Source organism: Maylandia zebra, linkage group LG15, assembly GCF_041146795.1.
Source record: "Maylandia zebra isolate NMK-2024a linkage group LG15, Mzebra_GT3a, whole genome shotgun sequence".
Taxonomy (NCBI): Eukaryota; Metazoa; Chordata; class Actinopteri; order Cichliformes; family Cichlidae; genus Maylandia; species Maylandia zebra.
The window spans coordinates 39,634,206-39,660,736 of record NC_135181.1 but is presented as its reverse complement, the minus strand read 5'-3'; the positions used below and the strand labels follow the sequence as shown (position 1 = coordinate 39,660,736).

The window sequence follows — 26,531 nt, the reverse complement described above, 5'->3', positions numbered from 1 at the left end:
GTGTGCGTTGGACTCAACCTGCAACTCAACTGATTGAACTTTGACGACTGCGCTCTGTGACACGCCTTCGCACGAAGGCCTACTGTACAGCTGCGCTAAGCTCAAGCACACGATGAAGGAAAACATTCTGATTATCGGAGTTCTGTGAACTGGTTTACGTGCATATAGAGGGACTTCCAGTCTTTGCGTAAGTCATTGCTTTCAACAACTGCGGGGACCTCGGGAGGAAAGCAGTGTTGTGGGAACGACACACTCTTCACTACTAAGGTATAACAATGTATATAAAGCAATGTGGAGACCAATGCCGAGCATTTTATAGCTGTAGTGTGTTACACTTGATGTTTTTAGTTACATTAACCAAAGTTACATTTTAGCTGAGCTAGAATTACTGTTACAACTAGAAATTTTATTAAGATAAAATTTGATTTTAATTAAAAAAAGATGAATTACACTGAGATTATTGACTTATCTAGTTTTATCTAGTTTTAGATGAAAGACTTGTTGCATGATGATTGCTATCAAAGTGGAAAACAGACACTTTGACAACATTACTGCAATAGCTTCTAATGCCTGTGAAAAGATGTTCTATGAACAGGGAATAGTGAATCAGCATCAGCTGGAATAACTGAGTATCAAGGCCTCAGTGGAATAATAATGCACTGAAACAATGTGGCTGCCATTTATATTGCAGGGGAAAGTGTGGAGAGAATATGAGTGCGTCTAAAGGAACAGATTTGCCATTATGGCCCCTGACATTTAGTTAGCCACCAATCATTGCACGTTTGTGTGTGTGTGTGTGTGTGTCTCTGTGTGGGTGTCTGTGTTTGTGAATTTTTATCTAAGCTCTTGTAAATTTCTCTCATCGTGCATGCAGCAATATATATTTGTACAACTGCATGCACATGTGCGCGTGTGTGCAGTTGGTTGAGCATCTGCGTGAGCCTAAAGTGAATCCTCATTATGAAAATGGCTGATATTAGGCATTGTTAATTAAAATGAGTGAGGTTAAAGGTCAGCCGCTCAGCTCTCACGTCTGTCTTCTCTAGAGAATAGAGAATAGAGGCAGCTTGAGTGGAGAAAACTTTCATTTGGAGCCTTGAACGGTATTCACAGGTAAAAGAGCTTAACATGAAATTTACCTCCACGTTGTCACTTTTTACGTCTGTAAATTCCTCAAAATTACATTCCACGTGATCTATTATGTAAAAATGTAATTGCCTTGTGCATGCTGGTTTTATTTTATTAACAATAAAATATGGAGTGATGTAGAGCTGGGCGATATATCGAGTTTTTAAAAAATATCGATATATTTTTATACGAGATATAAAATGTGACAATATCCTTTATATCGATATAGTCTATGTTACGTTATAATTATACTTGCGGAGCCGCAAGTTTGCCTCTCTTTCGTCCACTTTCGTCTTTACGCAACGTTACTCGGCCTCGCCTCTCCTTCACTGAACACAACTCCCCCTCCTCCCCCATCGCTTCACCTGCAGGAAGCGACAAGATGGACACGGCAAATCCGTTAACGAGTTACTGCGCATCGCCCCGTGCGTGGGGCTGGACGGCGTCAACGTGTTAGCTAGCTAACCACGCTAACGAGCTAACCACGCTAACGCCATGCAGCCCAGAGGTGCTGCACGGACTAAAATCCTTTCATTTTCTCAAAAGTTGACAGCGCGCCTTATGTATGAATTCTGGTTGTGCTTGATGGCCGCGCACCGATTTTATGTGGTACACGGCGCTCAGCAATCTGTCAAAAAATGTTTTAGTACGACTTTGGTAAGCTACGGAGCTGCAGCGCTTGATGGATTGTCGGAGCATTACGGCTGAGCCTCGCGGAGTGATACGTACTGTGCTTCAACGTAATATTACCTTACTGTGTATAAGGACCATAAATGGCACCTGTTAAGAGACGTGGTGACAAACTCCAGGTTGTCAGTCACGCAGTACAAGTTGGGAACAGAGCAGCTGTGAAATCTGTCCTTGTTATAGTGCTCGTCTTTTAGTTTACATTTTGACTGCACATTTGTGAGCTTTTTGTTATGCACAAAAACAACATTGTTTTCTTTTATTTATGGAGCATTATTATTTAATAAATGCTCATAATTTATTTTTGAGTAAATTTTATGTACTTCTGCTCTATGTTAATAAAAGTGCCTGTGTGACATCTGGGACACAGCTTTGACTAAGAACTCTCTTTTTGTTCTTACTTTATGGCTTTAAAAAAAATATATCGAGATATATATCTTATATCGCCATCCAGCTAAAAAATATCGAGATATGAATTTTGGGTCATATCGCCCAGCCCTAGAGTGATGTTTATTTTTATACTTTTTGTACTTTGAAATGTATGCGCTGTATAGCTTTATTCTCCAGATTATAGTAATGGGTTTGTTTCCACCGAAAACCACAGAATGTAGAGTTACTCCCCGTGAATTTTCTTGGATGGTGTCCCACTTCAATTATCCTCTGGTTTTTTTCATGTGTTCTCTGCATGCCTGTACTCGTGGATAACATTAGATTAATGGGCAGGAAAAATAAATCTCTGCTGTCACTCATTGTTGCCGATAGCCATAAATATTCAATAAATTACCTCGAGTCGTGAAAGTGCACAGACACTCCAGCTTAGATAACACCTTTAATGCCGGGAAGGCCAAAATTGTTTTAAAAAGAGTCGAGCATGTGAGAAAACATTACACGAGTCAACATGCATAAGATGTATAATTTAATTAAAATATAATAGAAATAAACTTGAAAAGTGATTTAATGAATCATGGGTAGCTGTAGCTGCTTAAATCAAAGCTTTATTTACTTCAGGTAAAGCGGGAACTTGGCCTTTATTTGAACCAAGACCTAATTAGGCTTTAATTCCAGTTTCCTCTCTTTTAACTGTTAATTGTGTCTTATTCAAGTAAAAAGCCTCGCTGTTAACTCTCAGTGCCTTTTTTCTTTAATTAGCCTTTTCTTAAACTTCATGTCTGGCTGTTGTCATGGTGAGTTCGACATGTTTTACATTGTCACAGCATTTGTGCTGGAACAATATAGGCATACCACGCTAGAAGAATTAGCAGACTGAATTCCCCATTATGTTTCCACATCGTCATCTCGTTTGATGCGGGTGATGTTGTTCATCTTGTCTCATTAGGTGCAATAAAATCATGATTTAAGACTTCTGAGAACCTTTGAGTTTGTTGAGTTGTCAAAATTAGTCACTTGTTGTTGTCGTCTCGTGCTGTTTTTCTTTTTCTTTTTTTTAATTTTGTCTGTGACACATTCTTATTCCCGCTTACACACCTCAGATTAGTCTGGTTGTTTTTTTTCAGTGCAGGAAGGAGGGATTAATGATCAAATAAAAAGCAGTTAGATGTAGGAAAAAGGTCTTGTATGAATGTGAGAATGAGACATGTAGAGTAATCCATTTACTGTTGTGATGTCCTAAATAATTAAACTTGACCCCACCTGCAAGTAGTTCGTATTAAGTGCTGATCAGTGTTTACTCTGTCAGTAGTTTAGAAAACAGACAAACCAAATAACGATAAATCAGGGACACATTTTACTGCTGTGACCAACTGTGGTGATGACGGGGAGGCACGGCGAGATGACAATCGACACAGTAGAACCAGTAACTGCAGAGCAGAAACAGAGATACCTGCAGGAAGTCGAGCAGGGAGTTGAGCAGTCGAGTCCTGGTCCTGTTCGACTAAAACACGATCAGGGAAACAAAGAGTAATCAATAAAACTTACCAGAAACGATTTTAACGTGGCTCCAACTATGACTTTTGTTGGTTTTTTCTACCTGACTGATCTTCGGTAGAACAGAGGGATTTGGACTTTAACATTTTGTGATGACTGTTTTTCTTTTGGTTTGTTTAAAAGTCATACGTAGTCGTATATAAACCCTGATTGCTTTTCAAATGAAAATGTCTATTTCATTTTCATGAGCATACATTACCCAGTCCTTGCCCAGTTTTTCCTGCCACATGTCGTCCGATTTGAACTTTTGAATTGTGAACATGCGTGCTACTCTGGCATCGTTCTCCCCCTAAGCCTGACTGACTGTTCACACAGTCAGTCAGGCTTAGACGTGTCAGCCCATGGCTTTTGTGGTGTTAAACATTTGGTTCTCAGAGGTGTAAATCACAACAGAAATAAGAATTCTCTCACTTGTGTGTGGATACAAGCGTGCTTGTCCTCTAGGCTGTGTTTATCATACAGCATAACCTTCATCAATGGTGGGATGGCTGTGAAACTGATTTGCTGGGGGGGAAACACTGGCAGACATCTCAGAGATATACTGGCCCTAATTGGGCAGATAAATATCACAGGCTGCGCTCTCTGGCCTTACAGCACTGTTGCATACATCACCCTGAATGTAAACTGACCACCAGCAGTGGGGTGCCGCCCGCCTGTCTCGTCCACGAGATTTATCTTCTGCCCAAAGTGCAATTAAAGAGCAGGGAGAGATTTCCTCTTTGTTGGCTTCCTTGACTACTAGCTGTCGTAGAAGTCTGGTCACAGAGACCCTCCGTCTTTGTTAGATTCAACGAGCCCTCCAACTAAGCGACTGCATCAGACCTTTTTTTCCTTACCGTCTCAAAGAATCACATTTTTGACATGCAGGATTGTTCCACTTTTAGGTCAAAAGTGGTTTAGGTCAAAATCCACTCAAGGATAAGACTGTTTTAGAAAGTCTATGCACACATTTTAGACAGATGGACAGATAGACAGACAGATAGATAGAAAATTCCTCAGCAGCTCACATAAACACATATACAGAACAAATTTGCTACACCAATGTACAGAAAAAAATAGAAACAGATGTTAAAAGAGCTGTGTATTGTAATGTAGCCTCCTCACTACCATACAATAAATAGCCGTGGACTTTTGGTAGTTTATCAACAAAATAAATGTGTGTGAATGACTGGATGTGTAAAGCGCTTTGGGGTCCTTAGGGACTAGTAAAGCGCTATATAAATACAGGCCATTTACCATTTAAATATTAAACTTAAAATAATCTTTAGATGATAAAAATAATCATCAGTTCACTACTGTAGTGCAATGAAAATCTACGCACTAGATTTATACATGCTTGAATTACAGTAGCTATGTACTAGTAGTCTAACCATGACATTCAACCTACATGTTCTGGATACTGCAGCATTCATCTGTAGTGACCTGACACATGATGTATTATCATAGACACAAAAACAGGCAAATCAGAGATGGGATGCTTATTTAAAATGATCAGAGTCCTGGTGTTCTGTATTAACATCTTTATCTTTCGAGACTAACAGCGTAAACAAATAGCAGGAACTGACATCTGTATTCGGCAAAGTAGCTGATAGTTTTTAATAATGAGCAACTTATTGAATATTCATGACTTTGGCCTTTCCAAAGCTCTCACTGGACAGGAATTGCCCTGTATTACCTACGTGTTTTTTAATCCAAATCTCCCTTTACCAACCCATGGGGACGACTGTGAAGAAAAGCAGTTGATACAGGAGCACCATCAGAATGAATGGAGCACACACAGATAATACACGTGCTGTATGCAGACACTTTCAGTGTTTGTGGTTGTGCACAGATGTGCATACTACATAGATGCACCCCCCCACACACACACAAACTCTGAGTGTAATCACTAATCCTCTTATGCACTTGAACCTTGAATTGTTTTGGCAGCCGATGCTATTTATCACGGACTTATATGACTCACCAATGAGAGGAATAAATCATGACTGAGGGAGACAGAAGGAGAGGAAGTGAGTTTGACAAACAATCCACGAGTGCGTTTCGACGCGATTCCAACTTTCCCGGACAGTTCGTCGCACTTCATGAAAATGTAGATTTCTTTTGCTTCACATGGCCCAGTCACAGGGATACGTAGCAATATTTCACAGTAATTGCACTACAAATGGACAAACAAAGGCAGGGCAGTGCGCATTGCTTTGATGGTTAAGGGTCTTCCAGAAGCCCAGTGGAGATTATGTTAATGTGCTCAAAGACGCTCATCAGAACTCTCAAGGGCACTCTGACAAGTATGATGAAAAGCACAGAAAGGCATCTTAAATTTAGATTCACTGAGAAACTGGGTAGTTGAAAAACAGCATCTCTAAAATCGCACACACAAGACAGTGTTCGGTATCAGCGATCATTTTATGTATCTACTCCCTGAGATGTACGCGCTATAGACGAAAACTACAGCTGCTTGGCGCTATTTCAACAGGGTTGGTATTTTGCATCTTAAAGCTACAGTGTGTACAATCTCACCACTAGATGTCAGTATATTGCAGATTGCAGTCAACTGAATTCCGTTTTCTTCACAACCCTAGCTACGGTGGACGTTGTAGGACAAGCAGTTCTGGCCACCATTCATCTTTAGTGAGTTTAAACTATCAGTCAGCATTTTATCTCACCTGGCGCCCATGTGTTCACTATAGAGGAGGCCGTGAAAGTTTGTAAAAGGAGTCTTGATACAAGTCAGCAAAGCTCACTTCTGTCTGATGACAGAGAAACGGAGGTGAGCCGATGTTTTTACCCCCGTTAGCCGACATTAGGACCTGCTGTTCTTGCAATGTCATTCTGTCATTTTTGCAATGTGAAATTTAATAAAACTGTTTTTCAAAAGCAATTAGGACACATTAGGACTTTCAGGACACTCAGCCTAACGTTAGCTGGCATAATGTTAGTTTATAACCAGCTGTTGTTGTTTTTTTAGCTAGCTCGCTGTCAGCTGCACTGGGACAGGAGGGTCTCACGTCTGATCTGCTGACAGTAACTAAGTGTAACAATGTCAGGAACAAATAAGCATGTTTATGAATGTTTTTGTGTGTTAGAGCCCTGAATTCAGTTCAGGTGATAAGGCTTGAGGTGAGGAGGAAGCGGATGAGGTGGAAAAGAGGAAGGAGGAGTAGAAAGTCATAATGAGCTAGATGATTAAACGTTAAATGGTCATATACAACTGAAAGAGCTGTTTGTGATCTGTAAGTAACTCACTTGGCCTATATGTTTGTAGCCTGTCTCTAGCCAGATACATACAAGGCGATTGTGAAGAATGGCCATCTCTGACACTGTACTCAAGGTGGTGGCTTCTTGTGAATGAAGTTTATGGGAATGCATCAATTTAATAGAAAACGTAATTACACAATCACTTTTATGAGTACAGCATTTTTGTTTTCTATTAAATAACTACTTTTAACTAATAATCCAAATTTTTTTTCATAAATAATGAAACACAAAGACCTACTGATGAGCAACAGGCCAATAAAGAGCAGATCCAAACACCCACTGAGCTCAGCTCTTTTGTTATGACTGTATGTGTGCTAGCTGCAAACTGCTTTCTCCCCATTAATCAAGACCCAGGCTCTAAAGGTTGAACTTTGACCTTTAGGATCAGTGACAGATGGAGGCCAAGATTGTGTCCCATCACATTATTAGTTCATACACACAAGCTAAGAGCTGAGATGCACCCATAGCAGTGGTCATTTAATCCCTGGCTCACATTTTGCAGCCTGAAAGCTGCATGCCCTCTCACAGTCTCTCTGTTTATTTGTGACAGTAAACTATTTAAGGGGCCTGTGAGTAGCCACACCAATCAGAGACACTTTGCTGCCATGCAGCTAATTGAAAAACCAGCAATCATCCTTGAGATTTAAGTGTCCCACACGTAGAGGAATTTTGTTTATAAGCAAGATGCTGTGGCTTTAAAGACACTGATTAGCATGAATAAATTAGATAGCTTATCTTTGAATTACATGGCCAGTGCAGCTCTCCCATTGAAGATTAATTGCCTCTCACAAGGTATTTCGAAAAGTTCATTTTCATCAATTGATTTCCCTTAATTCACGAAATCCCCAGAAGTGCATGAAATTGGTAACAAGCTCTCCATAATCACGCTTTGTGCATCGTTAACCTCACTGGCAATTACTCATCATATGTATTGGTTGTGACATTTGCGGAAGCATGTTATTTTTGCACCATTAGGTCATGACAGGATTATTATCATAAAGTTATGGTTAATTACAAGTTGAATAGAAACGGTGTCTATAGTTTCCTCACATTGCTGCACAGGGCAAAGCGTGTTCTCAGCATGTTTGATTTTACTTTCACAATTCTTTTTGTCTTTTATCGCCTTGATCATCTCACCAGCTCCCAAATTAATGACTCGTGTGTTATTAGAATAAATACACACAGTTTGCATGAAATACTGATAAAGTCTCAACTTCAACCTCCTGATAACAGAAGTCGTTCTGTCTAATAACACACCTTCGACGTGGTGAAAATTGTTTCGCTCTATGACTCCGGCGACGTCCATACATTGCAAGTGCATTTTGGAGGCTTGAGGTAGAATTGTCCAATGTTTGTCCGATTCTTTCTTTTTCTCCAAGGCTATCATCGCCTCACCAGTGTGTTATTGTTACCACGGTATTGGGGTCATTTCTGTTTCAGTCACACACGAATGATGCCTCGAAGCGAAAAAGTGGGCCACTGACATAAACTGAGAGGAAAAAAATAATAACTTCAGGCTTGCAACTAAAGTAATTGGCATAGATTTCACTGTGAGAATGTATGCCAGGTGCATTAACAGTGATCCAGTTATGTGTAGGTGCTTACTGAGAGTCAGCAACAAAACACAACCAGGTCACATCGACGGGAAAGACACTATCTGCTGCAGATGTAGTAGAGAGTGCACCTATGTTACAAAATACTCGACTTGTGTTTGTTTCACACATGCCAGCTTCTATCTGTATAGTGTCGCTACTGACATACAGTAAGTCATCATACTGTACCGCCATTATACACTGTCACCAGGCCCTCAAGCGAATTCGTGCAGTACATTAATCGGGTAAATCACTGGATTCATCATACTTAATGATACCATTATGGAATAATGTTCATCATCTAATGTGCACTTGCCAGGAATCTATTTGTGTCTTCAGCTATTTGCTGTGTGCTGCAGCTCCTAACGTCCTAATCCTTTATTAACCTGCCCAACATCGTAGCCACGAGGAGATCTTAGAATATGAAGAGATGCCAAAAACAGACAAGCAATAAGGGATGATGAGGTTTTATGTCTTGGTACTGCCATTCCACCAGTTAGTCCACCTCCTCAATTGCTGCTGGGCTCAAATAAATGGAAAGAAAAAGAAAACATCTCTTTTTCGGGACGTTTTTATTGCTTTTTATTATTGCCGTATGGCTGAGCGTGTGTTTTTGCTTTATTTTTTTCTGTTGAAAATTATTGAGATTGATATGTTTAATAACACTATGGGAGTTCAGCAGTTGATGTTGAAGCTAAAACTAAAGCTACTTTCAAAGTTTATAGGATTGGAGTCACGTATGGTATAACATTTGTTTAAAAGCACACAGTGCAAGCCTGTGGCACACACAAAGGTACAAACACACTAAAAAAGAATGGCATTAAACTGTCATTATCTGAGGAATCCATTGAAAACAGACTGAGGCAGGTTTTTGTGTCGTTGTTGTAATTCAAGTGGTCTGCATTTTCACTTGGCTGTTTTTACAGACTTTATAAAATCCATCTACCCCATTGCATCATGGGGTAGATGGGACAAGGGTGTCTGGTCCTGTGAGGGATGTGCAAAACACAGGGAACTGTTTCAAGTTCACAGGGAACTATTTGATTACCTTTGACCCCAAACTGCTCAAGTTCTTGCAGACTTCTGACATGCTAGCTTTGAGGGCTGTCGTTTATGCCTGACCTTGTGTTCATGTATTATTTGACGACTTTTTTTAACAGCAGTAGTTGTCTTTGACTCTACATATTTGTCCTGCGTATCTAATCTTGCTGAGTCGGACACATTTTATTGTACGGCTCGTAGTTATAGTCCTGTATTAAACTTAATGACGACTTCTCGATATTCGATAATCATTGCTAGTTCTTGTTGGCTGATCTGCAAGTGCATTCCCTTCAGATGAGATGCTGCTGCATTTCATTAGCCAGAGTGTCCGTGTAGGTTCTCGGGCTTTCGTGTCATGGTAGTCTGAAGAGCTTGAGTTGAAAGCAACTGGACTTCTTTTTTAGGTTCTTGAAGACATTTCAACTCTCATCTGAGAGGCTTCTCCAGCATTGAAGGCTAACTGAACACTGGCCAGACTCTTTAAAAAAAGAAATAGCAGCAGTAGAGTAAGTGAAGAGCCTCCAACACTGCCACTGCTGAAAAACACAAATCCAGTAGAATAAATAAATAAAAAACATCCCATACATACATTTATTTAATAATCTACAAGAGACAGTGCCTCTATCGACCAGCACTGTGCATGACCTTCTTCACAGTTAAATTTCATGTTAAAGTAGTGCTGAAAAGTAGTACAGCTTCTTGTGCAGAATAGATTTAGACAATTCATAGGTTTGGTTATATGGTCTTATGGTGAGGACCCATTCAGACTGTTCATACTTAATTTGGGGACATAAAATTAAAAATCTTTTCCAAACTATGTGTGACAGCAAAACTTAAAAAAGAAAAGGGACCCAGATGACCCATTTCCCGTGCTGCCCTTTCAATCTGAGAAGTCCTCATTCACCTGCCAGCTGAAGAACCAATGACAGACGTGTAGGAAAACAATTCATCACAGCTGAGTAGAGCATCCCCATTGGCACTGAAGCTTGCACCAACCCTTTAGATGGTGGAAAGCCTTATTTAATGATGAAAAATCCTGCAGTAAAATGTGTTTATTCCTGCACTGGCACTCACTGTAGTTGTCACACTTGGCCTCAGCCAAGGCAGACTTAGGTAATATTTAGCTTCATAAAAAGCTGGATTATACAACAAACTCCTGGGCTGCCTCGCTGGCAGACGACTCTGGTCGAGCCTATTGATCAAGCTTGCGTTGCAAATATGTCGGTCGGTATATGCTGCTGCTCATTAGGCTGAAGGAACGTAGAACAGAGAAGGGAGACTGTCAAGAGGACAACTTTACTTTGAAATTATACCATTTTCCTTTCTTTATGCATACTGCACCTTCAGTATCTATCAACTCTGATTTATTAGGCATGCTTTTTAAGATTTGTGTATAATACATTAAAAATCACCTAATTGATTCTGAGGGCCTTTAACTGATGATGTTACACATGAGGCACAACAAACATGATAGGTTGTGTGGTCGAGCCTTTTCCTTACACTAAAGTTATTTTTTCTTCTCTCAAAAGCAGTAAAGAAAAATGTCATATCAAATAGTGACATGTTTCTCTTTCTGTTTGGATGAACTTTCCCCGAAGTTAAGTGCTACAAATTATCTGTGAATGCTTTATGACACTGCAAATGGAGGTAATCCCTTTGCGTAATATAATCTGTCACTGTTTATGTTTAGTCTCCGTGTCTGACACCTAATTAACAGAGTGGAAGGTTTTTTTTTTTTGCTGCATGCTTTGGGGAAATGTAATTGAAAACCTTTAGGAATAGCTGTCACATTATAGAGGTGTATATTACATCCAAGAAACTTCAGTATACTTTTATGGGGTTTATGTTTCATTATTAAGTTTGGGGAAATTTGGGAGCAGGTAATTTTAGAGTTTTAAAAGCATATTTTAAGATTTCCCTGTCATTGTATCAAGTAAATCTTCCCCTAATTCACTTCCAAATTTCTTCAGGCCAATGATTAAAAAAAGGTGTCCTCCAATGAAAGAGCCTCTCTGTTTCAGTAAGATTATTGCATTGCATTGTCTTGAGCAGTCACAACATCTTCATCTGTTTCAACACTGGCAGTGGAAAATAAAGGATGGCACTCTTTTCCTTCTTGCCTGTCCTTCCCTCTCTTTCTCACAGCTTCCTGTGACTCATCACCCGTGCTGCCGTCCATTACAGCTAGTGGCCAGGGTTCCCCTCTGTGCTCTAATTGGAAAGCTTGATGGCAGTAGGTTTAGCCAGTAATTGGGTCCTGCAATTTAGTAGCAGAAGTCATCGTGGAAAGGCCTGTCAGAATTCATGGAAGAGCCCAGTAGCGTGCACCCCCCATGTTATAATAGTGCAGCTGTAAGCATTTCCGTAATTCAAGGTGGCGTCATTACGGTTTTATTTATTCACCTGAGGCATCTGCTAGGAGGGAGATGATGCCACCCAGATCAGCTGTGGCAGCTTGTGCTCAGCACCTCCCGCAGGGCTAGAGAAGGGAAATTAGAGAGGAATGGGCAAACATGACAATCATAGCATCGTTAATGAATTAGCGCCTAAAGAAAACAACAAGCTGGTGATGTTGGTATCGAGGGAAGGGTTATATTGTTCTGCTGTTGAAGGGGTCGCACAGTCGTGACTGTTTCTGATGTTAGAGTTGGAGGTGGTGGAAAAGGGATGATACGGAGCACTCAGAGAGAGGCACCCAGGGAACAGTAATGGTACCGAACTTCACAGGCTTTCAATGTGTTAACCAAGAATTTAACAACTAAGAATTCCAGCGACGTCTTATCTCAGCAGGGAGGAACTTTTATATGAATGTCCACTTTAGTTTTGACTAGTTTTCCTCTAAGCAGCTTTGAGCAAGTGGTTGTATTTTTTATTTATGTTGAACATAGCACATGAAACAAATAAATTCATAGAACTTAGTGTTGCATTCACAGGGGGAGGATGACGTGTGCATTATATATACAAAAAACCCAACTGGATTTATAATAATTATATATTTTTTAAATATATAGCTTTTGTAATTGCTGTGACGTTGTTGCAAAGCTTTGTTAAGCGGGCCCGACCTTTTAAGGACGAGTTACAGTACATATATACTTACACTGTGATCAGTATAGTAAGATTTATTTTTACTTCCATGTCACTGAGTTAAGTTGTCTACAGTTAGAAGCGGCTACTGCGTTATTCTGAATTAGAGGGAAGGGATTTTGAGAAAATCTTCAAACTCATCAGCGGTCTTTTAAACCATGATGTAGTATGGCTGGTCAAGCAGTTTGCTTTATTACAAAGATCCTAGAATCTTCTGGCATATACTTACTGAGAAACACAAAGTGAGCCTCAGTACACATGTTACCTTGGAGTAACTGCGTTATAGTGTTGTGAAAACGAGAGGAAATTAATCACCTCCAGCACACTGGCCGCCATTACTAAGTGTTGATTGGGTCAAGGTATTGACGATTCTGGCTTCTGAAGTGTTGGACTAACATTGTAAGAGCACCTTGATACTGCCACTTACATTCGGATATAATGCCTGAAGAATCCGTGGTGTCATTTTACCTCAGAGAGGAAGATCGTCATCACTGCTGTTGGAGGAGGCTTTTAGTTCTTTTTGTGTAAAAAATAAAGATAGAAATGTAGAAAATTCTCACTGTGGTTGGATGCTGTATTTCCGAATGCACATTTTTGCACCATGTTTCTCCATTACTATGTTATGAGACATCTATTGTGCTGTAAAATAAGATAATGGTGGACCATAACACATTCCAATCATTAACCTCACTGGATGGTTACGTTTGTGCTGATTTGGAGCAGCCAAGTAGTCGTGGGACTGGGACCCATAATATATGTCCAGTTTAATTCCTGCAGACTGGAGCTTTACTACATGTCATTTGCTGCTTTTTAATGGCCAGCAACTCTTTTGGTTGCACAAACACTTGAGTTGAGCAGGGAAATTGTCCCTTTTGTGACATTCTCAGAGTCGGCGAGGAGGATTTTCAAGAATATGCACATTATTTAATGACTTGTCAATTACACCTCGTTAGCCTGTTCTTCGGGTCCAGGTTTCAAAAACTCTCAGCTTTAGGCTTCATAAAGGGACTTCACTTATTGGTGGGTGTCCTCATGGTCACTATGTCCATTATTTTGTTTTTCTCACTTTTCTAATAAAAGCAAAAATGTCATAAATATCCACTACAGCATTCACCCACATGAGTCCAGATGGGCCACAAAGAAAGTTGAGCTATAGTCTCACCAGATAAGAAGATCTCAGTGCCAGCCCACATCAGGCATTCTATTTAAAATGCTTTAGCTTGACTGTATTTGCTGTGCTTCTGCTGCTTTGGAGGTCAGCTACTTTCATCTATTACCATTGGAGGCTACTCTGACTGGCTCTGTCCTGATCTTTAGCTTTTTATGCATGCACATGGAAGGTTATGGAACTTTGCCCGTCTCCTTTTATGCTTTCCACATATACACAGTGCATCCATCCATCCATTCGCTTCCGCTTATCCTTTTCAGGGTCGCGGGGGGCACTGGAGCCTATCCCAGCTGTCATAGGGCGAGAGGCGGGGTACACCCTGGACAGGTCACCAGTCTGTCACAGAGCCAACACACAGGGACAGACAACCATTCGCGCTCACATTCACACCTAGTGGCAATTTAGATTATCCAATTAACCTATCCCCACAAGCTGCATGTCTTTGGACGGTGGGAGGAAGCCGGAGTACCCGGAGGGAACCCACACAAACACGGGGAGAACATGCAAACTCCACACAGAAAGACCCCGGCCTGATGGTGGAATTGAACTCAGGACCTTCTTGCTGTGCGGCAACGGTGCTAACCACCGTGCCGCCCTATACACAGTGCAGTCGAACCTATATAGGACTTTGAAGAACAATATCTAAACTCATATTAAAAAAATCCAATATATCGTTCAATATATTTTTCTATTAGAGACATGAAACATAAACTTCCCTCATGTTTACGTTGTGTAGCTATTTATGCACCCTTGCAAAAAATATGAAATGCATTTTAAATCTTTAAAATTAAAACCTTTGATAATCTTTTATTGTCACACCAAGTCTTGGATTTTACACTCGGGTTACAACTGTGGCAGGCGTTTCCAACAAGTAAGATGCAGAGTGAACGAATTACTTGTCTATCACTCATAACTACAGCATGTTATGTGTGTCGATGGAGCATTTGAAGGGTGTTTCTGTCATATCCTCCTTACTTTTTAAATGTTGGTTGATCAGCCATTGCAGATACCTTATATCAGCTGGTATGTCATTGGGCTCTAATGCACACTGAAGGACAGGATGGTCCAGAGATAATAAATATAAATGGCATCAATGAAAATAACAACTTTCTTTTGACTGTAGCAATAAGAAAATAAAGTCATTAGCTATATAGTCATATAAGTTACCACCGACACGTACAAACGTTTTTCTGTATTAACACGAGTCACATGTCAGTATGAGACTCGTGCTCTTGTTAATACGAGCTTTGTCACTAAAACATTTGTAGGAAAAGGTACTCGCAGGCAAATACACAACCCGTTCAGTCCTGTGTCCATCATACGGACCCCTCAGCAACACAAATTGCAAAGTCTTTGCACTGTAACCTAGCAACAAGACTCCCACTTAATAAAAAACATGTAAGATATTATTTAGGATTTTAGTTTTTAGTTTTTTTTGTACAGGAGAAACAACAGATGGCAAAATCATATTTTGTCACGCTATCACTCATTTCCTATTCCCTACACAATAAACACTTCATACTTAATAGCAGCATTGCATTATTAAACTAAAATAAATTTGCAGTTATGCAAACTTTCCCCCATATCTGCCTCTTTAAAAAGCCGCTGAGGGGCCGCTGTAGTGAGACAAAACATGACACATGCTTTCAGTGATTTCCCCATTTGTCCGTGATAAGAGTTTAACTTATTTAACACCAAAAGGTGAAGAGTTGACCTTATTACGCATTTTGAGTGGTACCCCCGCTCATTTGTATAGTTAAGCAGAAATGGAGTTTTTGCAAATAAACCAGGAAAATACAAAGGAACTTGTTCCCAAAATAAATAGATAAAAGATGAAATGCTTTTAAAATTCAAAACCAATGATGATTACATAGAATAATTAATGCAAATGTAAATACAGGTTTTACATGTCAGGACATAATAAAAGCAGTTTTTTTTAAATGAAGTAGATACAAATTCAGATAAACACCAACCTGTGATATTACACCTTATTTAACAAGAATGAAGCCAAACAAACGAAGTGCACCCTGTGATTCAGAAGCTTATAGAACCAGTTTTCTACAAAAGCAATCATTTTCTGTACAAAGGCATTGTGGAGGAATTTTGGCCCACTCCTCTTTACAGTGTCAATTCAGTTCACTAAGGATTTCAAGGTCCGGACTTTGACTGGATAACACACTGACTTTTCTTTTTCACATTCAGTTGTAGAACTGCTGGTGCTACGTGACCCAGTTCAAGCCAAGCTTTATCTGTCTGACAGATGGCCACACATTCGACTCCAGAATACTTTGGTATACAGAGGAGTTCATAGCGGACTCAGTGACTGCGAGGTGCTCGGGGCCTGTGGCTGCAAAACAAGCCCGAATCATCACCCCTCCTTGACAGTTGGTATGAGATGTTTGTGCTGATAGGCTGTGTTTGGTTTTTGCCAGACGTGGTGCTGTGCATTATGGCCAGACATCTGTACTTTGGTCTCGTCTGTTCGAAGGAGATTGTTCCAGACGTCTTGTGGTTTGTTCAGACGCAACCTCGCAAACCTAAGCTGTGCTGCCATGTTCTTTTTAGAGAGAAGATGCTTTCTCCTGACAGCCGTTGTAAACAAGCCATACTTATCCAGTCTGTTTCTAATTGTACTGTCATGAACTTGAATGAATTTGCTGGGATGGTGCGATGTCCACTCCTGGAGAGATTGGCAGCTGTCTTGGATGTTTTCCACTTGTAAATAATCTTTCTCACTTGCGAATGTTTGGAAATGGCCTCATAACCTCGCCCGATTGATGGGCAGCAACAATTGCTTCTCCAAGACCATCGCTGACGTCTTTCTTTCTTGGCATTGTGTTAACAGGCACCTGAGTGCTCCAGACCACTAAACTGACAAAACGTCTCCTTTTGTAGAGGTGCTCACACTTGCTGATGATCAGTTAATCCATCCGGCTGCTACTTAACCTCTTAATTCCTAAAGCAGCAGTAAGGGTGGATCTAATATTGCACACACTTATGCTTATGCATTTGGCTTAGTTTCTGTTAAATAAATAATGGCACAATGTAGTATGTCATGTTTTGGAGTTGATCTGAGGTTGTAGTTATCAAATTATTTGTATCATGTGTCTTGATATGTAAAACCTTAGAACTGAAAGAGGATGTGCTTTCTTTCTTCTTCTTATCATGGCTTTAAATAATCATATGTACCTACATTTTTTAAATATATTACTTGAATGCATTCAGTGTTGTATACATTTAATTATTCATTATAGTAGTTTTTCCCTCCATACTAGAGGTATTAGAGCAAATTTACAATTATAAAAAAGCCTTCGGGTAGTTACTGTAATAGATTTAAAAGGCATGAATCGAAAACATGGACTATTGTCTGGTGAATAAATTACTGTTCAGTTGTTCAGATACCGCAGCGCCATAATGATAAAAAGTTTTTCACTCAGTGTCTAAAGTTTGACTGGTACCTATTGATCTTTTATTCTGTTTCACAGCATCGGTTGTTATTCTTAACTGGAGCAAGCATTGTTATACAGTAAAGCCACTGTGCTACAGCATCTCTGAGCTGAAAAACTGTGGGCTCTTCATCTAAACCTTTGAAAACCTCTCAGTCCCTGCCAAAGAGAGATAGGATCAGTAGACAACCCCAACATTTTCAATTTTGTGCTATCAGACACTGAGGAGATGTGTCAACACTGGGGTCCTACAGCAAGTAAACACAGGAGTCTGACAAGCAATAACCTAGATTCAACATCGCCTCCGGTCCTCTCCCACAGAAGGTCCGCCACTTTCATCTCATTTAGATCCAGATCTGTTGATCAAAAGCGACGCCTATCATCCCTCAACAAAAAACAGCAGCACTGCAAATGTTTTCATGGGCATTCCCTTGTTTCATTGGTTGGTTATGCCTGGGTCAGTGCAGGTTGCTGGTTGGTGGTACCACTTGTGAGTCATACAGTGCTGTTTGTTTCCTTTAAATCGCAGAGTTATAAAACCGATTGGCTGTTCGCTCTTAATACACAAGTGGGACACATATAACCTTGTTAAAGTTATAGCATGCTGTTTATGGCCTTAATGTTGGTCATCGGAGTTCCGTTATTAGCTTTATACTTTTACATTGTCCAAGCCACAGATTGTTTTCTGTGCACTAAAGAAACTCATTTATTGTTTATAAGTTGCAGGTTTTGCTTGCGTTTAAATTCTTTGCAGTGCCCTTTGTATACTCATAACAGAGTGAAGGGGAGAAATTGATGCTGAAGTGAAAGTTCAATGACACAAAAGACCATGTGACTAAAATGTGTTGGTGGGCCTAAAGGGGGGAACTCTAGACATTGTTGAATCAACTTTTCCTTTGTTGTTTTTTTAGCAGGCATCAGGCAGGATCAGAGGGTAGAATAGTTGAATAGTTGGACCCAGATGAGTGAGAATCCATTACTGTATAACACAGTCCACTGCAGAAAAGCCCCCGCTGAGATTCAAATCTTGCAGATTAAAATAGTGTCTCATAAGCTGGCAGCAGTGTGTGCGCACATGCACATGTACCTGCATGTGTGCTTATTCAAATGCATGCAAAGGCCTTTGTGGATGGCTTCATGTGTTTCTCTCTGCGTTTTGAACACCCTAAATACCGAAGCTTTTAACATCAAAGCTCCAAGAGGATTTAAGTGCACAGAAACTTTCCAATTATACGTGTAAGTGATGTCCAGCGGGGACTTCTCATGAGCTGCCGTCAATATATTTTTTTTCCCCCAAATTGATGATAAACACCCTCTAAGCCCGGCTACAGATCTATGAATTACTTACTTTTGGGGAGTTTGGTTTTAGGGGCTACGCATAGTAACTTACAATACCATCATGAAGTATTTCCCAAAGTAACAAAGGTACCGTGATACATGAGCCATTAGGAGACATCTATCTGCAGTGTGTCGCAGTGTCTGTGATTAAAAAGTGTCAAAGTGTATTCAATTATTATTCACATTTAAAACTTTTTAGTTGAGCCACACTTTGTGCTGTCATTCATTTTCTGGCTGTGAGAGCACGTTAGTTAACTTCTGTTTACCCTCAATCATTATATCAGTATATCGCCAACAGATGTTATACACTAGTGATTCTAGGAAGACAAGATCTGTTTAAAGCTTGTTCATGTTTTTGTAAAAATATCTAAGAATTATTTCCATATTTCGATATACATATACTGGGACCTCGATATACTTATACAACAGAGGATGTCATACAATAAGTTGCCAGATTGATTCTTTTTAGCGAGAGGTGAGCTAATCATGGGCAAAGTGTTGGCTCATAGCCCCATTTGGCTAGTTTAGATCCACTAGCCTCCTGGCTGGGGCCCCTCTGTGTGGAGTGTCCATGTTCCAGTACAAACACATTGACGTTAATTGTCTGTCTCTGATTGGTGAGCTGTACAGGGCGTCTCCTACATCAACCCCTATTTGACAGGATAGGCCAGGAAAGACTTGTCAAATACCAAACACTAAAGCCTGCTGTAAATGTTAACATAAGACGGAGTTAGCCTTAGTCTGACATCAGTCTGCAATTCAGTGCGGTCAATTTGGCAATTACATGGAATTTGTTTTCTATAATAGAGCAATTAACTGTGATAAATTGTTAGAAATTACATATCTGATGGTGTTAAATCTGCATTTAACAGAAATTTCCATTTTAACCATCACATTTGTGCTGGGCAACCTTCCTGTTCTATATTAATGTACAACCAGCTGGTGGTCAGTTGAGTCGAGTCCCCTCAAGTTGCACTCAGTGACAAAGACTCATTCAGTGTGATGGCAACATATTGGCAATTTGAGTGATTGCAATCAGTGCAAGTCAGACTGTGACTGTTTGCAGAAAAGTCCTCCTGTGAGGCGTGCAATCGCCTTATGGATAAAAAGTATCGTGAGTGTGCAACACACTCAAGCCCTCGGTCACAGAATATCAAATATTTCTTCGTTTTTAGTTTAATAGATTTGGTATCCTATTTTTACTCATGGAATGGAGTTATTAGCTTACACCGAGGAGGTTAGGAGGTTGTCAAGTTTATTTAGCTTATGTTATCTCAGGATGGTGGTGCATAAGATTAGCCCTCTTGTTCATATTCAGTTTAATAAAATATTGATATTTGGTGTCCCAGTAACAATACACTATCACCATGCATGCTATGCTGTATTCATTTCTTTCCTCCACCGCTAACATTTAGCCTGTCTTATACTGTGCCTCCGTTTATTTTGATCCGACTGTCTGCTTCTTTGTTTAAACCTGCTTAACCTATACTAAGTGTGCACTACCCAATGTAGCCTCAGTCATGACTGTGATAGTCACTGATGCAGTTGAGTAGGAGTAACTGCCAAGGGGAAAGTCACACTCCCCTTATGCCCACTCTGAATATCTAACAAGGTGACAATGTCAGACTCATGGGGTCTGAATATGACATGTAATGTGGGATTTATGCAAACAGTAAAGTGAAGGAGCATTTACCGAAACATATATTCTTCTTACTGTTCTTACTGTATTATTCATCATACACTGATTTCCTCTCTAATTTAATCGTACATATAGATGATATTGCTGGAGGAATCATATTTCACTTTGAAATGCTAATCTTGTTTATATGTTCTCCCTTTCCTTTCTTTTTCTTTTTTTTTGTAGTTCCTCCCAAGATATATGACATTTCCCCTGACATCACGGTAAACGAGGGCAGCAATGTGTCTCTCATCTGCACAGCCAGTGGGAAACCTGAGCCAACCATTACCTGGAGACACATAACCCCATTAGGTGAGTTCACATCACCTCTCACATACCCAATGCTAATGAATGAAGGGATGGATAAATGGATAGAAGGATAGCTGAATAGAAAGCAGTAATGGGGAAGCACGGAAAATATCAATAGGTGATTGTATGAACAGGACAGAGTACTTCTAGTAATGTTGCAGATAAAGAAATAGCAAGAGGATAGAGAGATAGAATAGGAGATAAATGTGATTGGATGGATTTGCATTAGAAGAGCAGGTGGTCAGATGGAACAACTGAGTTCCTTCAAAAAACAAAGTTGGGGGACAGACAGAAGCCAAGTCTGCATCTACCTTTACAACTAAAGCAATCAGAAAATGAGCAGCTACAGACTTCACGTTGACACACCCCACTACAACCAATACTTACAGTTTCTTCCAACTCCAAACGTCTGAAAGAGGGATTTTTTTTTTTTTTAGTACCATAGGTAGTGTACGGAGTGTATGCACTGAGGCAGCAATTCTGACAGAGAAAGCATACGCCTACAAGGGTTCTTGTCTATTCTTACATGCTGAAGAAGGAGGAGGTGGCACATTGTCATTTCTTTTCCAGGCTAGCATTGCAATTGTAAAATGTTTGCAAGGGCTAAGAATTTTAGGCTATGGGTCAAAAGGCTAAAATGTTCCATATATATTGTTAGGCATGCTTGCACTGGCTAACATTATAGCCATGACAATTGCAATCTGACGCTAATCGCTGCATTTTGTGGACATTTAAAACTTTCGCAGCATCTGACCAAACGCTAAATGCTGAATTCTGACAGTTTAACACACTGTACCACCTGACATACATTACTGCTGTGTGAAGGTTGGTTGGTGGTCTCTCCCTGGTCCCCTACATACTCCAGATGGTGATCTGATGGAGTCGTCAGTCTTTTTGACCTTTATCAGAGCACTATCCTGGAAACATATAATGCATTTCATGTCAATAGGAATGAGACACAGGTTAAAAAAAACCCTTCAAAATAAAATAAAGACAAATACTCAGAGTCAAGAAGAGTCAGAGTCAATGACAGTGGACCAGGCACCACGAGAAAAATGAGACAGGGAGAACAGACGACAGGAAAAACACTGAGCAAACTATTACTACCAAAAGTAAGAGTCAAACCAGCCGATTGCAAAACTGAAAGCTATCAGTAGGAAACATAAAGTAAAATCAGAAAGACTCAATATAACCATAACCAAGACTAGAATAATAGAGTATCTGAACGATGCCGTAAACACAAACATCTTAATAACAGGAGAGCATAAACAGAAACTCAGGGTCAAATGTAATAAAACAGGATGCAGAGGTTAAAACTGAGGACTGCTATAAAAGCAGGTTGATGGTTACTCAAGAGTTGCTGGAAGACTTTAACTCACATCACTGCAGGTAGACATCAGATTTGCTCTTACACCTTGTAAGTGCATTAACAAAATAATTTAGTGTTATGATGTAGGAAGCTGTTATCCTGGGCACCCCCCCCACACACACACAGATCATTAAATAGTTTAAATTCTGAATCCTTCCTTTGAAGACTTATTCCAAAGTGTTTAACTGTTGCTCTGAAGCCCCCACCCAGCCACTTTGAGTCCTCCCTCATTTTCATATTAATGGATTAGAGCATGCTGTGCTTATCTGATAGCTATGAGGATTACTGCATTTATCTTATGGCTGTCAAATCCTTCTCTCTGGCGTGCTTGCCCTGATTGCATTAGAGGAGTTTTCAGAGGATGATCAAAAGAGCCATCCTCAGAGTCCGAGTGGCAGTCACTCATTCTACTTTGAAGTGTCCACACTTTGAAGTATGCCAGGGAAGAAATGATATGCTGGTCAAATGAAAGGGCCCAGGACTAAATGTAATCACAGACTGTCTCCCAGCACATCAGAAAAGAAGCCGTTTGCCATGGGATCTTTGAGTCAGTTCTAGTAAGGGTGATTTGACCAAAGGATGTGGTACAACTGAAAGGTTGTAATAGGCTAATTACCTATCGATGGAATTCCATTAAATCCCTTGGATATGCAGAGCATGCTTTAACCAGTGCATGGCCAATTTGAATGTGCTATCAGAGCATATGGGAATATTTACCTCGTTTGTGAATGATCTGTCAAATAGCAGCAGACTTTAAAAACTAACAGTGCTGGGACTGTAATTGCAAATTGATTCATGAATTCTGCACGTATAAGGTAATTACTTCCAGGGTATAAATATAGTCAAAACTACAGCTCTGTTAAGTCATTTATAAAATGAGACAGATGGGGATCTAGACATGTAAAGTAAGCCTTGGCATGTGTTGAAATGATCATAACAATCGCTCTTTTTACTTGGGAACATTTTGTGGGCAACTTTGGGGACTGTTGGGGGATTTCTTTCCATCCAAGAGGCTTATTTAAGAGACTTTGTGAATAGATAGCATGCTTGTAGAAAATAAAAACTACAAATATGCAGCACACACATAAAAAATACAGTAATAAAAAAATCAATCTTTTGTGAATTATGCTTGGCAAGATTTAGTTAGGGCTTGGCAATATGGAAAAACGTCTTATAAAAACGTTTTTAATGTCAGTCATTATGGATACATATGACAATATGTGTCCAGTCACTGTGGCTGACAAGCTTAAAGTTCATATATATTCATGACAACAATGTTCAACTACATTTTAAATAAACAACACGAGTACATCTACTAAACTGAAACTGAAAAGATTCAAGTTTTACAGAAGAACACAAACAAACTTGAAAACTAAAATTCTATGATCAGCTACAAAAACATAAAAATGCCATCAGTGCAAAATAAAATCTAAAAACTACATCTAGACTATAATTGCTTCTTCTCCAGTGGCACCAAAAGGAACATGAAGTTCAGTAGTCTCAATGAAGTGGGCCGTGAGCCTCATATGGATCAGATGTTCGTTGTGGCAAATACAGCTGTTCAGTTTAATTCAGTCTTATTAATGTAACGCCAAATCACAACAACAGTCAGCTCAAGGCACTTCATTGTAAAGAACCAGGTTCAAGGAGAGCTGTCTCGGGGAGTTTTTTATGGCCACAGAGTTGGTAACAATGGTAAATGGCTTAAATCCCACATTTTTGACAGTGGCATCATGTCTCGTCATGGTTCTGCTTTGCTTCTTTGTCGAAGTCCAAGGAGCTCGGAAAGAAACACATTTGGTCTTCTTTAAGTTTCTTGAAGATGTTTCATCTGACAAGCTTCTTCAGTTCTAAGCGTAACTGGTGGAGAGTCCCAGATTTTAAGCCCTATTGGGAGTGTCCCTAAGAGGGTCATGAACCCCCTATTGATCCTCTGCCTAATCACATGAGCCAAGGTGTAAAAACAGGTGTGGGTCACAATCAGCCAAGGTTTCAGGTGAACCCCACCATATCATGTGACTCATGTGAGTGGGGGTCAAGGCGTCTGGGAAGGGATCTGGATTATACCATACCATACCATACCAACTTTATTTCTAAAGCACTTTAACATAAAACCAGAGTTTCACAAAGTGCTGTACATGTTAATAGCATACGTAAAGAAAATTAAAATGAGATACAATAAAATAAATAGATACAATAAATTGAAACATGTTAAAACAAATTGAGTCAACCCCTCTAATCAATGCCAAAGGCTTCAGCGAATAAATATGTTTTAAGAAGACTTTTAAATTCAGAGAGAGAAGAGGCCTGCCTAACATGCAAGGGCAGATCATTCCACAACTTTGGAGCAGCTACAGCAAAAGCACGATCACCTTTAAGTTTATACTTAGTTTTCGGTACCTTAAGGAGTTGCTGATTGGCGGACCTAAGGGAACGGGCAGGTGTATATGGTTGTAGTAGCTCCGAGAGGTAGGGGGGGGCCAGGCCATTAAGAGATTTAAAAGCAAATAAGAGAATTTTAAAAACAATCCTAAAATGTACAGGTAGCCAGTGGAGCGAAATTAAAATAGGGGTAATGTGCTCAAACTTTTTTGTTCCAGTTAAAAGACGTGCTGCAGCATTTTGCACAACCTGCAGGCGCCTAATGGACGCATCACTAACCCCAAAATAAAGTGCGTTACAATAATCCAGCCTAGAAGTAACAAAGGCATGGATTACTGTCTGAAAATGCTGTTTCGATAAGATAGGCTTTATTTTGGCTAATTCCCTCAAATGAAAAAAGCTAGATCTTACAACAGCTCTGACCTGGCTTTCAAGTTTAAGATTTGCCTCTATTTTAACTCCCAGATTAGTGATGACTGGTTTAACATACTGTGCCAGTGAACCAAGATCTATAATAGTGGCCTCAGAAGCGCCACCAAAAACCATCACTTCTGTTTTCTGTTCATTAAAATGTAAAAAGCTCAAAGCCATCCAAGTCCTTATTTCATCAAGGCATCTGAGCAGCGGGTCTACTGAGAAGCCATTTATCTTTTTAAGTGGGAAATAAATCTGGGAGTCATCGGCGTAGCAGTGGAAAGAAATCCCATGTTTCCTGAAAATAGACCCAAGGGGTGGGAGATATAGAGAGAAAAGAAGCGGGCCTAAAACTGAACCCTGTGGAACCCCACATTGAAGAGAAGCAGTAGAGGATACAAACTCCCCTAGTTTCACAGAGAAAGTTCGCTCTGCCAAATAGGATCTGAGCCACTGCAGTGCGGTACTCCGCATACCCACCAACTGCTCTAAACGGGAAATTAAAATATTATGATCCACTGTATCAAAAGCAGCAGTTAAATCTAACAGCACAATAATAACACAGTCACCTGAGTCATTTGCCAAAAACACATCATTAAAAACTCTTAAAAGGGCAGATTCAGTACTATGTAAAGCTTTAAAACCAGATTGGAAAACTTCTAAAATACCGTGTTCTTCTAGGAAGGACATTAATTGCTTGTAAACTACCTTTTCAAGAATCTTTGAGATAAAAGGCAGTTTGGAAATAGGTCTGTAATTCGCAATAATATCAGGATCAAGAGCAGGTTTTTTGAGTAGAGGCTGAATCACTGCATGTTTGAGATTGACAGGTACAACACCAGAGGACAGACTACTATTTACAATGGATTGTACAGCTGATGCTATAGTGAGAAAAACCTCTTTGAAAAATCGAGGAGGGAGAGCATCATAAGGGGAACCTGAGGGCTTCATGTGAGCAACCAACTCCTGCAGGCAGAGCATGGAAACTGGCTCGAACCTGTCAAAGACAGCAGAACTAGGGACAGGGGTAGAAGGGTCGGGAACGGACTGGGAAGTCTGTGCTTTGACAGATAGCACTTTATCAATAAAAAAGTGTAGGAAGTTTTCACAAATTTCCTGAGAAGACTCGACAGAAGACTGTGGAGCATGAAGGACCATGTCAATAGTCTTAAATAAGACATGAGGCTTACGACAATTTGCCTGAATAATAGTAGCGAAATGTTTCCTCTTAGCATCTTTTACAGTTTTCTGGTAAGAATTCCAGTAATCTTGTAACATTTGGTATGACACCTGAAGTTGATCCTTCTTCCATTTACGTTCAGCTCTCCTGCACTTTCTTCTGGCAGCCCGGGTGTCTTCATTCAGCCAGGGTTCAGATTTGGCTTTAACTTGCTTAAGCTTAAAGGGGGCCACTGAATCTAAAGCAGTTTGGCAGACAGAATAAAACCACGTACTCAGTTCTTCTGTATCATTGCATATGAAATCAGGAAGGCCGCCGTTCTGATTAAAAACAATAGAGAACTGTCCAGCAGAGGAAGGGTTAAAAATACGACAGCTCCTAGCAGCAACAGGAGGAAGATTAACTTTAGTACAAGGAAGGAAAACCTCAAACAGGACAGGCCTATGGTCTGACCATACAACATCACAAACCTCTAAGTTAGAGACAGGTAAATTGTGAGTTAAAACAAGATCCAAC

The 26,531-nt window shown here is 40.0% G+C and overlaps 1 protein-coding gene across 2 annotated transcripts in view; it reads left to right on the top strand.

The window, feature by feature from the left end:
• negr1 (neuronal growth regulator 1) overlaps positions 1-26,531 on the top strand; it is a 181,500-nt gene that overhangs the window by 77,855 nt on the left and 77,114 nt on the right. For both annotated transcript variants that reach the window (XM_004561477.5, XM_004561478.6), the window contains exon 3: positions 20,548-20,673. In XM_004561477.5, coding sequence (XP_004561534.1) covers positions 20,548-20,673 — 126 coding nt within the window. The remainder of the gene's footprint in view (positions 1-20,547; positions 20,674-26,531) is intronic.